This window comes from Equus quagga, chromosome 3 (genome assembly GCF_021613505.1).
Source record: "Equus quagga isolate Etosha38 chromosome 3, UCLA_HA_Equagga_1.0, whole genome shotgun sequence".
Lineage (NCBI taxonomy): Eukaryota > Metazoa > Chordata > Mammalia > Perissodactyla > Equidae > Equus > Equus quagga.
Window position 1 is genome coordinate 75,315,522 of NC_060269.1, and position 13,675 is coordinate 75,329,196.

The 13,675-nt window shown below is 36.9% G+C and overlaps 1 protein-coding gene across 3 annotated transcripts in view; it reads left to right on the plus strand.

The window, feature by feature from the left end:
• Positions 1-13,675, plus strand: part of EMCN (endomucin) — a 119,337-nt gene that overhangs the window by 35,245 nt on the left and 70,417 nt on the right. For 2 of the 3 annotated variants that reach the window (XM_046656385.1, XM_046656384.1), the window contains exon 3: positions 5,810-5,884. The exons of the other annotated variant lie outside the window; for it this stretch is intronic. In XM_046656385.1, the coding sequence (XP_046512341.1) occupies positions 5,810-5,884 (75 nt within the window). The remainder of the gene's footprint in view (positions 1-5,809; positions 5,885-13,675) is intronic. 3 annotated transcript variants of the gene reach the window in all.

The window sequence follows — 13,675 nt, forward strand, 5'->3', positions numbered from 1 at the left end:
ATTGTTATGAAGGTCTGTGCTATTTCACAGTTCTTTGGGGTTGAATACAGAAGCCTGAGATCTCAGTGGGCTTCTTTGACCAGAGCCGTTTGGATCATTTCCTGTTTGAGAATGGTCCTATTGTGAACGTTACATACACAAAGTTTAGTTTTAGAGAAGAAAAAAATTACCATTTCCTAACTCATAAAAATATCTTTCTAAAGATTCTAGTTCTTCACTTAAGCAGCACAGCTAACAAGGTGAAACTGAATTAATAAAAACTGATCTTGTTGGTTGTATTGGGCTGATAATAGATTTAATGTGTGGGTTGAGTAGCAATATCATCATTATTGTTACCAGGCTGAGTGAGAGCAACCGTACCATGTTTTATGGTTCTAGGTGTCAAAAGGGATTACCTTACCATCCATGAAAAGTAAAACGAGCCATTAGGATCATTTAATTAAAAACCCAAGAGGTTATCAATCTAATGCATACTGCATTGTCCATCCTGGAGCACACATAAAACGAGGTATTTCATTCAGGTCCAGTAATCAATGGAGGGGAAAAATAGAATTGTTTGTTGATCACTTATGGGCAGAAACTGGTTAGAATGCTAAGGTCACAGAAAGACATAAAAATCATATACCCTAATGGACAGATGACTGAAATTCCCACTGCTGTCTTTCTTGCCTCTCTGCTCCTCGTTTAACTTTCACTCTAAAACCAAGCTCAAACACATGCTGAGGACTAGTGAGAGCTAGTTCACTGGCTTGAAGGGGGTGATGATTTTAGAGAAAAAGGGTATTACAAATATAGCCCATTATTTATGACATGTTTAATTCTAAGGTGAAACCAAGCCAATTCTCCTATAACTTCTCTACCAAGCCAGGAGAAAGCGTTACCAGTGAGGGCAGCACAGGAGATTTTATTCCAGAATGTGGTACCAACTGTATTTCCAAGCAAGGGACATTCCAGATGACACAAGCAGGAAGCCAAGGCCCATCAAGCCTCTAGACAACTCCTGCACACTGTAATTTTTATTTTATTTAAAAAAATTGTCTCAATCCTATGTTGCCAGGGTTTAAGCTTCACTCTCTCTCTATGAGTTGCCAGTTGAGTCCTTGGCATAAAATTGCACTGATTTGGTAAAAGCATATTATTTTGCAATCAACAACATCCCCACAAAAAATACTAATACAGAGAAGCTAGGTACTGACATTTCATGGAGACTGAAAGGGCAGAAGTGGCACGATTCTTATGTTAACTACTTGGAACTTACACTTTCTCAGTGGGAAGATTCCTAGCCCTGCCTACAATGGTCCGTGTGAATAACACTGTACAAATAGTGACACAAGCCCTAACCAACTGCTGCGTTAAATGACCCTGAGAGGGCTGGGCGGGGGAGGCGTTCACACAGAACAGTCATTCGTGACACCAGGAGTTGGTGGCTCCTGTGGAGGGACACAGAAGCACCCTTCTCTGAGGCAAGTACATAGAACACTTAAGATTACATATACACACACACATTCCTCTTAATTTGTTTTCTTGGGCACTTTTACCGTTTTATATTACCCTAGTACTAAAAACTAAACTCTAGTCTGTGTTCTTCAAAAGTTCTCCAGATAAGTTTTAAATTATTCACAGTCAATTGTAAAAATTGCAATAGGCCAGAATAGTTTTTCTTTTTTAATTTATTATAAAAATATTCAGATGTACGCAAAAGTAGAGTGCCATAATTAATCTCTGTATGCCAGCTCCCAGAATCAATAATTATCCAAATTCTACCACATTTGCTTCATTTTTCTTTGTCTTTTTCTTTCTCCACCCTCCCTCTCTCCCTCTCTGCCTCCCTTCCTTCTCTCTTTCTTTCTTTTCCTTTGTCTCTCTTTTTATCTGGTTGTCAAAGTATTTTGAAGAGAATCCAAACTTTATGACATTTTTACCCCTGTACGCTGAATGTGCATCTCAAAAAGTATAGACAATTTATTACAAATGTCAAAAAGATTTGCAATAGGAGATGAAGAAGGAAAGGCAGGCTCTGACGGCCACAGCTGCTCTGGTCGAGTATGAGAAACAGAAAGTCCAGCGTGGCAGGAGGGATGGGTGGAGCCAACAGGCAGCTGGGGGCCCATAGTGCTTGTAGGAAAATGAGAGAACAACAGAGGAAAAGGAAGACAGAGAAAGGAACTCCCTTTTGCCTGGCTTACTTGATCCCATTTATATATCAAGGGTGTAGGTAAGTCAGGCTATATATACTGGATATTGCCCAGGCTCCTAAAGGCCATGTAATTAACACACAGATAATGAAGATAATGGGAAATTTGTCTCAAATTCTCATATTCTAAACCGTGTATCAGAATGGATGGTTTCTTAACTTCAGGTCTGTGTGGGTGTTTATATTTTGGGGAGTTTTATACATTGTCTTATCCTCCAAAATAATTATTTTAGATTAAACAATAATATCACAAAAGTTATATCTATAGTGAAGTGATTCCTTAATCCCCCTTCCTCATGGCCAACATGGTCACCTGAGCCACAATAAAAGTGTTTACCAAATTGTACCATGGAGAAGCTTCTTTATTTTCATCTTAAGGCTGCCCAACAGAATTTTCTTGTTTAAAGGTCAAAAGACACTCGATTTAATAGTCTTAAGTCTATGTAAAGCACAGAGATTTTCTTTCTCCGGACAACGACAGAAATATTATCATCAGAATAGTGGAAAATGTGCGACCGAGACGGGAATTCTTGCAGCCCCGCAGTCCCGGTGGCAGAGGCGATTGACAGGCTGCACCCAGAGCAGGGCTCACTGCCCAGGTTTGCCCAGTGACACCTGACCTCTTTCTACATGTGAATCAAATGCACTGCCCATTTTCTTCGAAGGTCCAATGGCCAGAACCGAATCAACATTTGGCAGATGCTGCATATCATCATCATAAAATGAACTTCTAGGGTACAAAAATAAACCTGAAATTTCATTCTTAAAATGTAGCTATTAATTCAGCTTGTTTTTTTTTTTTAAAGATTGGCACCTGAGCTAACATCTGTTGCCAATCTTTTTCTTTTCCTTCTTCTTCTCTCCAAAGCCCCCCAGTACATAGTTGTATATTCTAGTTGTGAGTGCCTCTGGTTGTGGCATGTGGGATGCCGCCTCAGTGTGGGCTGATGAGCAGTGCCATGTCCACACCCAGGATCAGAACTGGTGAAACCCCGGGCCGCCAAAGCGGAGCGTGGGAACTTAACCACTTGGCCATGGGGCCGGCCCCTCAGCTTTGTTTTTAAAACATTTAATAGTCCAATTAATAAGCTGAATTATAATGCAGGAATAAAAATTTCTAACACTAATGCTAAAAATTTCTTATGCTAAATAGAAATTCAGTTTCAACTGAGTTTCGTAGGGGAGCCAGCTATTTTGGGGCCATCTCTTGCATATAGGATGTCAGTTATGGAGATGTTTAAGATGCACTATCTCTCTAGAAAATGACTAAGATAAAAATTATAAAGAATAGGCTTTTAAAAAACATTCTTATAAATTTTCTTATGTGATTAGTGGGGGAAAAAATTGGTTTGGATACCTCATTTTTCTGCATATTGTTCTTCTTTTATCCATTGTCTTTAGACTCTGTTGAGTTTGAATTGAAGATGAATTACCTGGGATATCTGTGTACATGATTTTTTTGTTTTTTATTTTTCATAGAATTTTGAGGTGATAAAATTGACATTTTGCTTTTAGTTTATCCTCACAAGATATAAAATGTTTATAAATTAAACATTTTCTTGAAACCCTGTGTGGTAAATGGAATTAAACACAGTTCTAAAAGGTTATTTTGAAAACATTATAAATGCTAGTTCACTAAACAATTCTACAGAGAGTATAATTATGATATTTTAATGATTTCATCTTTTATTTTTTGACTCAATGTGATATAATTTCTTAAAGACATATAGCTATAGTATTCTCTTACTATTCATATTAAATTCAGTCTATTTCTTGTATTAACTACTTTAAAGTATCTAATCATTGTTTTGTACATAAAATTAACAGAAATCACAATCATCATTAGTTATTACAATATTTTATTCTTACAATAAGCATGCAATTATACTTCGGAATTTTAACCTGTTTAGCACATAAGAAGAATTTCACTATAGGTTATATGTAGAATGCTTACCCATATTTGAAAGTGAATATCATACATAAACAATAAATCCAAAATAAATTGTGTCCTGTTTATGTTATAGATACTGTTACGCTGATTAGATACAATAATCCTCAGTAAGATCACACAATCACTGTTCACACACAAGTTCAGGAGCACCAGCAACGCACAGCCATTTAGCTCTCCATTTTTCCGAAGACCAAAGTTGAGACTGAAGTCAAGTGGAAGATCTAGGCTGAATACTCAGGAAAAGCTCAGCTTTGTTACATCCTTTCCCCCTCTCAAACGTGAGGTCAGAACAGCTGTAGAAGAACAGGGTCAAGGGCTTCAGAACCTCAAAGACTGCACACATTTGACACTTTTCCTATTTATATTCATTATTACAATATATGTATCCTAATTATTTCCTGTAATCATCTCTATGTCTTGAATTTTCAAGCAATGTGTAAGACATATGCCAGTGAAACATAATGGGAAGGTGACTCTCAAAATTCAGTTTGCCTATTACTGGTGCCAAGAACCACAGAGGAGTGAGGAAGTGAAAACAAAGGTGCCCTGTCTGGCTGGAGGGGACACTTTACTTATATCTTTACATCTTTACCTTAAGATGTTGGCATCACGTAAGTGGGCAATGCAAAATCTCAAACCTAGCTTCTAAGAATAAAGCTTAATTTGTAGATTTCTTCTTTTCAAATATAACCACATATGAGTGTAGACTTAGAAAGTCTTAAGTGCTTCATTGCTGTCTGCATTATAATTCACAGACTCTGCCTATCACAGCCATTTCCCACTGCTATAATAACCTAGATGCCCTAGAAGGCAGGAAAGACAGAGGACTGAGCAGTACACAAAACCTTCGCCACCTGCCTGGAGGTGCTTATCCTTCGTGATCCTCCAAAGGTCCTCCCTCCTGGGTTCCTTAGTCTCTTCTGCTGGACAGCTCCAGCAGGTGAGCCCTGGAAACTCTCCTCTGCACTAGAGTTTTAAAACATTAGGTAAACTGTGCAGAGTTGTGTTCACTACTTGAAGCAAGTCTTTGTCCCTTTGCTGGTCCCCATGTCCTGTGTGAGTGCCATCTCATCTGAAATAGCATTTACTAAATGCCTACTGTGTGCCAGGAATTGTTCTTGATACTATTTGGATTAAAAATATGACTAAGAGTTGGATACTGCTCTCAAGAGTCTAGGAGAAAGATTTGCACAGAGTGGAAAGTCAATGACTGTTTCACAAACTAACAAATTAAATAATTATAGGGTTTGCAAATTCCTTTATGATTTTTGTTTATTTGGAAGTTTCATTGTCATAACTAAATCAACAAAATGAAATATAATTCTGAAAAAAAAGGCATGCTACTCCTAGGTCCTATTAATCGGGACATTTTCCCCACTGGTAAAAACAAAGTGATTTTCACTGATTTTTACAATAGTTTTTTTGCATGTTTAAAGATACCCAGGTAACAGTCTGTAATGAAAATTTGCTTTTTGGGCCTATCATACAAAAATGTGTGTGTGTGTGTGCTGGAAAATGGAAAATTTAAAGATAGACTGAGGCTCACCCAGCACATTCGTAGAGGGATGTCAGCCCACCTCCAGATGTGACTTACTTTTGTTGATTCCTTGACAGGTGAGATGATATTGTGATTAATAATAATGTCATCTATTTTATCAAACTAGGAACACCTAGCCCAGAATCCTTTAAAACATCTCCCCCAACGGTTTCTTCATTAAACACAACAGTTAGCGGTGAAGGTGAGTAATGATTTGTTTTGCCACCATTTTTCTTTTATATATATAATTCACATACCATAATAGCCACCATTTTAAAGTATACAATGCAGTAGTTTTTAGTATATTCACAAGATTGTGAACCATCACCACTATCTCATTCCAGAACATTTTCGTCACCCCCAAAAGAAACCAGTGTCTAGTACCAATGGCTCCCCACCCGCTACGTCCCCCAGCCGCTGGCAACCACTGATCTACTTTCTGTCTCTATAGATTTGCCTATTCTAGACATTTCATATAAATGGAATTGTAAGATATATGATCTTTTGTGTCTGGGTTCTTTCACTTAGCATAATGTTCTTAGGTTCATTCATACTAAAGCATGCATCTATAGTTCAATCTTTTTTATGACTGAATAATATTTAATTGTACGGATATACTACATTTTGTTTATCAGTTATTAGTTGATGGACATTTGGGTTGTTTGTACTTTTGGCGATTATGAAGAATGCTGCTATGAATGTTGGTGTTCACGTTTTTGTGTGATCAAGTGTTTTCATTTCGCTTGGACTTATATCTTCCAGTGGAATTGCTGAGTCACATGGTGACTCTATGTTTAACTTTTTGAGGAACTGATTTCCAAAGCAGCTGCGTTATACTACATTCCCACCAAAAATGCATGAAGGTATCAATTCTCCAATTTCTAGCCAATACTTATTGTTGTCTGTCTGTTTTGTCATAGCCATTCTAGTGGGTGTGAAATGGTGGCTGACTGTGGTTTTGAGTTACATTTCCCTAATGACCAACGATGTTGAGCATCTGTTCATGTGCTTGTCGGCCATTTGTATATCTTCTTTGGAGAAATGTCTATTCATTTTTTAGAAATTGGGCTATTTGTCTTTTTATTGTTGAGCTCTAAGAGGATTTTTTAATATTTTGGAAGCTAGATCTTTATCAAATAGATAATTTGCAAATATTTTCTACCATTCTTTAGGTTGTCTTTTCATTTTCTTGATGGTATCCTTTGAAGCACTAAAATCTCTAATTTTGATGAAGCAAAATGTACCTATATTTTCTATTGTCATGTAGAGGTGGCAAAACTTTACTTGTCCCCATCTTAGGTTTTCAGCTGGGACTTTTTAACAAAAAGACATTAACAAGAGAAAAGCACACAGTTTATTAACATGTGCCTCACGTGAGACACCTAAACAAAGAGTGACTCAAAATGGTGGCTTAGAATTTCGGCTTATATAGCATTGACAAAGAACGATAAATATGTAGAGAAATGACAGGACAAAGGAAAGCAGTTTAGGCTTCCAAGGGCAGCAAACTGAGGGAAGGTAAATATATGGAAGGAAACTAGTGAAATAAAGTTTTCGTGCACATTCCTCTGGTGTCTTCTCTGGCTCATAACAGTCTGTCTCCAGTAAAAGGAGAATTTATTATATCCTGCCTTTAGGCAGAGCTTTTTCTGCATTTGCTTCTTCTGAATTGCCTTCAACTTACTTAGTATCCTGCCATCTTATTGAACTCATTTGTTGGATGCCTTTTATTTGATTTTTCTTGTCTATTTGCCCTGGCTAGAACCTCCAGTACAATACTGAATAGAAGTGGTAAAGGGAGCATCTTTGTCTCGTTCCTAATTATGGTGGAATGCTTTCAGTCTCTCACCATTAAATATCATGCTATTGTGGGTTTTTCATAGATGATCTTTATCAGGTTGAAGAAGTCCTCTTCTGTTACTAGTTTGTTGAGTGTTTTTATCATGCAAGGGTGTTGGATTTTGTCATATGCCTTTTCTCAATATATTGAGATTATTGTGTGATTTTTATCCCTTATTTTATTAATATGGCGTATGACATTAATTTCTGTATGTTGAACCAACCTTGCATTCCTCAGGTAAATCTCACTTGATCTTGGTGTGTAATGCTTTTTAATGTTGCTGGATTTGGTTTGTATTATTTTGTTAAGAAGTTTTGTGTCTATATTCATAAGAGATATAAGTTTGTAGTTTTCTTGTGATATCTTTGTCTGATTTTGGTATCAGGTTCATACTAGCTTTACAGGATGAAGTGGGAAGTGTTCCCTTCTCTATGAATTTTTGGAAGAGTTTGTGAAGAAATTAATGGTAATTATTCTTTAAACATTTGGTAGAATTTACCAGTGAAGCCATCTACTCCCAGGCTTTTCTTTATGAAAAGTTTTTGATTACTAACTCAATCTCTTTGCTTATTGAAGGTCTATTCAGATATTCTATTTCTTCTTGACTCAGTTTGGGTAGTTGGTGATTTCCAAGGAATGTGTCCATTTCATCTAGGTTATCTAATTTGTTGGCATACAATTGTTCACAGCATTTCCTTAGACCCTTTTTATTTCTGTAAGGATAGTAGTAACATGTCCTCTTTCATTCATGATTTTAGTAATTTGCATCCTCTTTTTTTCTTTGTCAGTCTAACTAAAGGTTTGTCAATTTTATTAATCTTTTCAAAGAACTAACTTTTTATTTTATTGATTTCTCTATTGCTTTTCTATTATCTATTTTATTTCTTTCCTCTCTAATCGTTACTATTTCTTTCCTTCAGCTTGCTTTGGGTTTAGTTCACTCTTCTTTTTCTAAATTCTTAAGTTGGCGTGGTAAGATATTGATTTGAGATCTTTCTTCTTTTTTAATATAGGTGCTGCTTTTGCTACATCCCATAAACTTTGGTATGTTTTGTTTCCATGTTCATTCATCTCAAAATGTTTTCTAATATCTCTTGTGACTTATTCCTTGATCCCTTGATTATTTAGGAGTATATTGTTTAATTTATACATATTTATGAATTTCTTCCCATCATGTTTTAAAAAATTATTTTTTCCTCTTCAGTATATTTACTACCTATCACAAAGTTAAGCCCTTTAAGCATCCAATTGTAAAATTAAATTAAATTACATTTAAAAAATAAATGGTATGGAGACTATTCTAAACTGTATCGTAGATATCTTTGCCTCATTAGGCAGAGCATACTAAGCATGACTTGCAAGTACTTTGCAGTTTCTTCTGAGTACTATTTTTACAATAGTGCATTTGGCTCTCGTTTTAGGTAATCTATTATCATGTTTAAAAGACTGTTTTAAAAATGCTATTTAAATGTTATTATTTAAAGATGGAGAAACTGAGTTTCAGAGAGATTAAATGACAACAAAAAAAGGACAAAATTCGTAATAACAATTTAGAGTTTGAAACCTGGTCCTTTAACTTCAAACTTTTCTCTCCACTTAACTAATTCATAATCAACTATTTCTTAATGAATTTGTGTTATTATTTTAATCTCAATTATTACATTTGGCTATTAAATAGTGAGCCCTTCAAGTATTAGCAAAACTTATATGGCATTTTTTTCTTCCTGCACAAAATGATCACCAAGTTCTGTAACTTTTTGCATTTCTTTTCTATTTTTGGTATATGTCTTTGTTCTTTCCCTGCTTTCAAAGTATCCCTTTAGTGAGATTGCTGGTCTGCTATGGATGGTTATTTCTTTTAAGTTGCTCCTTTAAGTGGAAAACACATATACACAAAACAAACTTGTTAGAATTGTGTTTAGAAAAGAGTAAAAGTAAGTCCAGGGGAAAGGCCATTTTTGAGTATAGTGTAGGAACATTATCAGCATATGAATTTCACAATAACAGTCGATCTTGTTATTTCTGCCTACTCTGACACTCTTCATCTTACTTGTAGTGTGGATATGCAAGGTTACCATTTTGAGACCCTCATTATTAAGTTAAGCAATTATTAATCAGCAGAGACATTTCCCTATAAAATCTCATGAGAAATCTGAAATACCAATATACCAAACAATAGAAGTTGAACTGCTCGGCTTGAGGCAGTGTTGGGGTGGTGTGTGTGGACAGAGTGGACTTCTACCCGTTTCTCTGACCATGAAGCCTAGTCTGTGAGGCACCCCACTGAGCCCTTAGAGTATCAGCAGAAGAGCTAAAAATTCCTGAAACAATGGTATTGTCATGTTGATTTAAATTCTGTTCACAGTAAAATATAACATCAGTGTACATTCTATGACAAGAAAACAAACAAAGCAATTCTTTTTCACCCACCGCCTGACCTGGGAGCCACTTGATTGGTGCTTGTGAACTCTGGTTTTCAAAAGGGGAGCTCAAATGTTCCAGAAGCTTTTAAAATCCCAATGAGCACTGTTGCTAATTATGCACTGATACGTAAGAACTTGTGGATAAGTAGGTCTGAGACAATAAAGGAGAAGCCCCTACCAATATTTGGTCTGACTCCAAAAAACACTGCTAAATAGATTCTAAGGAAGTGGAAAGTCAACATCTGTTTGTTAATGAAGTCTCTAAGAAAGAGCAGAGGGATTGAAAATGAATTCCAAATTAACAGGCCTCTCTGAGGTCACCAAACTATCCCAACCCACTTGATTTCTGCAGTATATATGCAAACAGCCACCCTAAATATAGGTATAACTTTATTCCTAGCCTGGGATCAGTCCCACATTCCTATATGAACCTACCTTGATAAACTGAGTTAGCTCATGGATAGGTCTGCAGACACCTACGCATCCTGTTGACCATGGCTACGCAGCAGGGAGCTCGGTAATCTGCTCTGGCTCATTTTCTCTGGGGTTATACCCAGGTCCTGGTTGGTTTTGCAGGAGGGAGAGCATTGATAAACATGTAGTTCCAAGGGGTCCTTAATTCCTAACTTAACCAACCATCTAAATAATATGGGGGAAAAAGGAAATATAAAAGTCATATAGAAATAAAACTCTCTCCTCTTCTTGTCTCCCACTGAAAGCTGTAGTCCTGCTGTACCTACATTCCTCCACCTCCACCATTTGTTCTCTTCAGAATATTTGGGTCTTCCTTATAGCCTGCTTCCGTTATCTGAGTTCTTCTTCCTCGGGAGTGACAGACTGGAGGAAAGGTAGTCTTAAGTTCTCCTAGAATTGTTCAAGTGTTTGGCCTGTGCTCTTTCACATCTTTTTTTTTCTCTTGGGCTTAGCATTTAAACTTCTTTACATCCTGGGGTATTGCTTTTCACTCCGAGGGAGGAGATCAGAAAAATCTGGGCAAAACCTTAACAAGTTTCCAGGGGCTGGCCCCACGTCCTAGTGGTTGAGTTTGTTACACTCCACTTTGGTGGCCCAAGCATGGTTCCCGGGGGTGGACGTACACCACTTGTTGGTGGCCATGCTGTGGCGGCAACCCATATACAAGATAGAGGAGGATTGGCACAGATATTAGCTCAGGGCAAATCTTCCTCAAGCAAAAAAAGGAAGCTTGGCAACAGATATTACCTCAGGGTGAATCTTTCTCAGCAAAAAACCAACCCCCCCCCCCCCAAAGAAAAAAACCTTAAGAACTTTCTTTCCAGTCTTTGCCACTGCTGACACATCTCCCCAGGACTATTTGTAGAAACACTTAGGCTCCTCGCAATATTTCTATGAGTAGCTCTTTAATATTATGCCAAAAGTCACTTAATTTAATTGTTTGTCCCAGACTACCCCGAATATGTCACAGGTAAAGAATTTCTATGCAGCTTAAGTCCATAAAATGATCCCTGAGAATGGAGGTCCTTGGGCAATTGCTTTAGAAAATACCACCCTCCTAGGGTTTTACAAAGCACAGTAACATTTTTCTAAAATCTTAGTAATCCTAACACAAAGACATCCATTTGACTTTTTAAAAAATCTATGCAGCTCCAAATAATTTGACTATGAAAATGTGTTTTTTAAACATAAAACCGAATAACATACCACAGTGCCAGTGTTCTTAGCTTATGTTTTAGTAAATGCTAACTTTGTCAAAAAATCGCTTACCCCATAGTCTATTTCTGAAGACAGAGTGACCAGACCAGAAGCTTTTGCTCTGTGTGTTAGATCAAGCCATAGTGCAATTGAAATCATTTCATTCCAAAAGAACAAATGTGCTTAATCCCCTTCCTTGAACAGTTCAGCTCCAGAAGCCCTCTGTCTCAAATCAACCTCTTGTAAACATGCCTTAAATTCCTGATATAATTAATGTCCACATTTATTGCTTCCTCCCAAAATATTCAAAATGATTCTCACTTTAATAATTCCAAGACAACTATAAAACAGCCCCTCTGCCTCATATGCATTCTGCTCAATTCTAGCCAATGGGCCTCACTCGAGGATTTGGTTGGAGTCAAGATCTCTTCTCTGCACTTTCGCTCTGTACGGATGCTGCTCTCTCCAGCACCTCTTGTGTTAGATTCTCCCTATTCCAAGTAAAATATGGTTTAAAATTTCTTCATATTTTGTCCTTCATTCATTCCACCTATGCCAAAATTCTGAGACTTAAAAGGACATGAATTTCAAAAACACAAGTTGATGTTGCAATTTAAATATTATTTCTCAAGCAAAATAATGTTTGTGTCAAACCTAATACATATATTATTACCTAGACTTGCAGTGTAATTTGTGGCTTTAGACCAAAGCAGATACATAGTGTTATCTGGGGAAAAATGGCCAGACAGAAAAACCGAAAGAGCAAATCATATAAGTTTAAAGAGAGGCTTTAAGATTGGTTTCATTTTTGTTTGAGGTGTCAATCACTTCCAGGCAGGAGTCCTGAATCTACTGTGTGTGAACCCAAAGTGCAATCAGGAAAATTTTCCAAACATGATGTCAATACAAGACTAGGATTCTTATATCTTAATAAATGTCCATCACCCATTTTCTTCTCTCCTGAGACTAAGATTTGAAACATTTCAGTATACTAATGAAATTGGAAAATTTGTGGCTGTGGCAGCATTAGTATTCGCATCTTTCATCCTATTCATTTTAGGTCCACCATGTATATTTAAATATATTTTGATTACCTTTAAAACATTCAAGATTCCTTCCATTACCTAACTAACACTGTGTAGTAGACCATCTGTCCTGAATTGACTGCGGGCTCTAATTCTACTCTCATTTGTGAAGTATATTTCACATTATTAATAGGCAATTCTCTAAGCAAAATCTGAGGCATTGTATCCCCAGTGTTTCCATTATTCTGCTCTTCTCTTTGTATTTTTCTGACCTGGAAGCTCCCCACATCTTTCTTAGCCATATATTCTCTTTTCCATCACCAAGACTGTTGGAGCCTGCTTTATACTGAGGGATCTTTAGGCCATCAGGATAGCTCTTTCATGGTCTCCAATTTTAGCTCAGCAGAAAAATTCTTCTCCAGAGATTTTCTGATGTTTTCCAAGCATATGTTCTTGAAGTTCCAGTGAGAAGCAAAATCTTTACCCCTACACATTCCTCCATCCTCGAGTGTTGAGATTCTGCACCATAGGTGAACTTTCGTACTTCTATGTTATCACAAACATCAATTTCTTCTTTCCTGCTCCAGTAAGATATTTCTTTATTTCCTCAAGTAACTCCCTCTCAACTTAATACTTCAAAATGCCTCTGAAGTTTGTGTTCATTCCCACTCTTTCCTTCTCAAATGTGGTGTTAATGCTGTAGCCTATATTTGAATCTATATTATATATTTTTTGCATACCAATTCCTGAGGGGTTTTTTTTGCCTGAAGACATATTTACTTCTATCTATGAGATCTTCTTGCAAACTGTCAACTTCTCCAGCATGAATCTCTCAACTTCACTAAGAATTTGCATTACATGATAGATGCTTGCTGCCATAGAATGGAAGCTGATTGGCGCTTCTGAAAGACACTAGCAACTCAGGCTTCCAGCCTAGTTTGTGATAGGAATCTATTAAACTGACTTGTCCCCATCCCCAGCTAATAACGTATCTAGTTAACACTAAGCATGCAGTAACTGGCCTACCTGTCTTT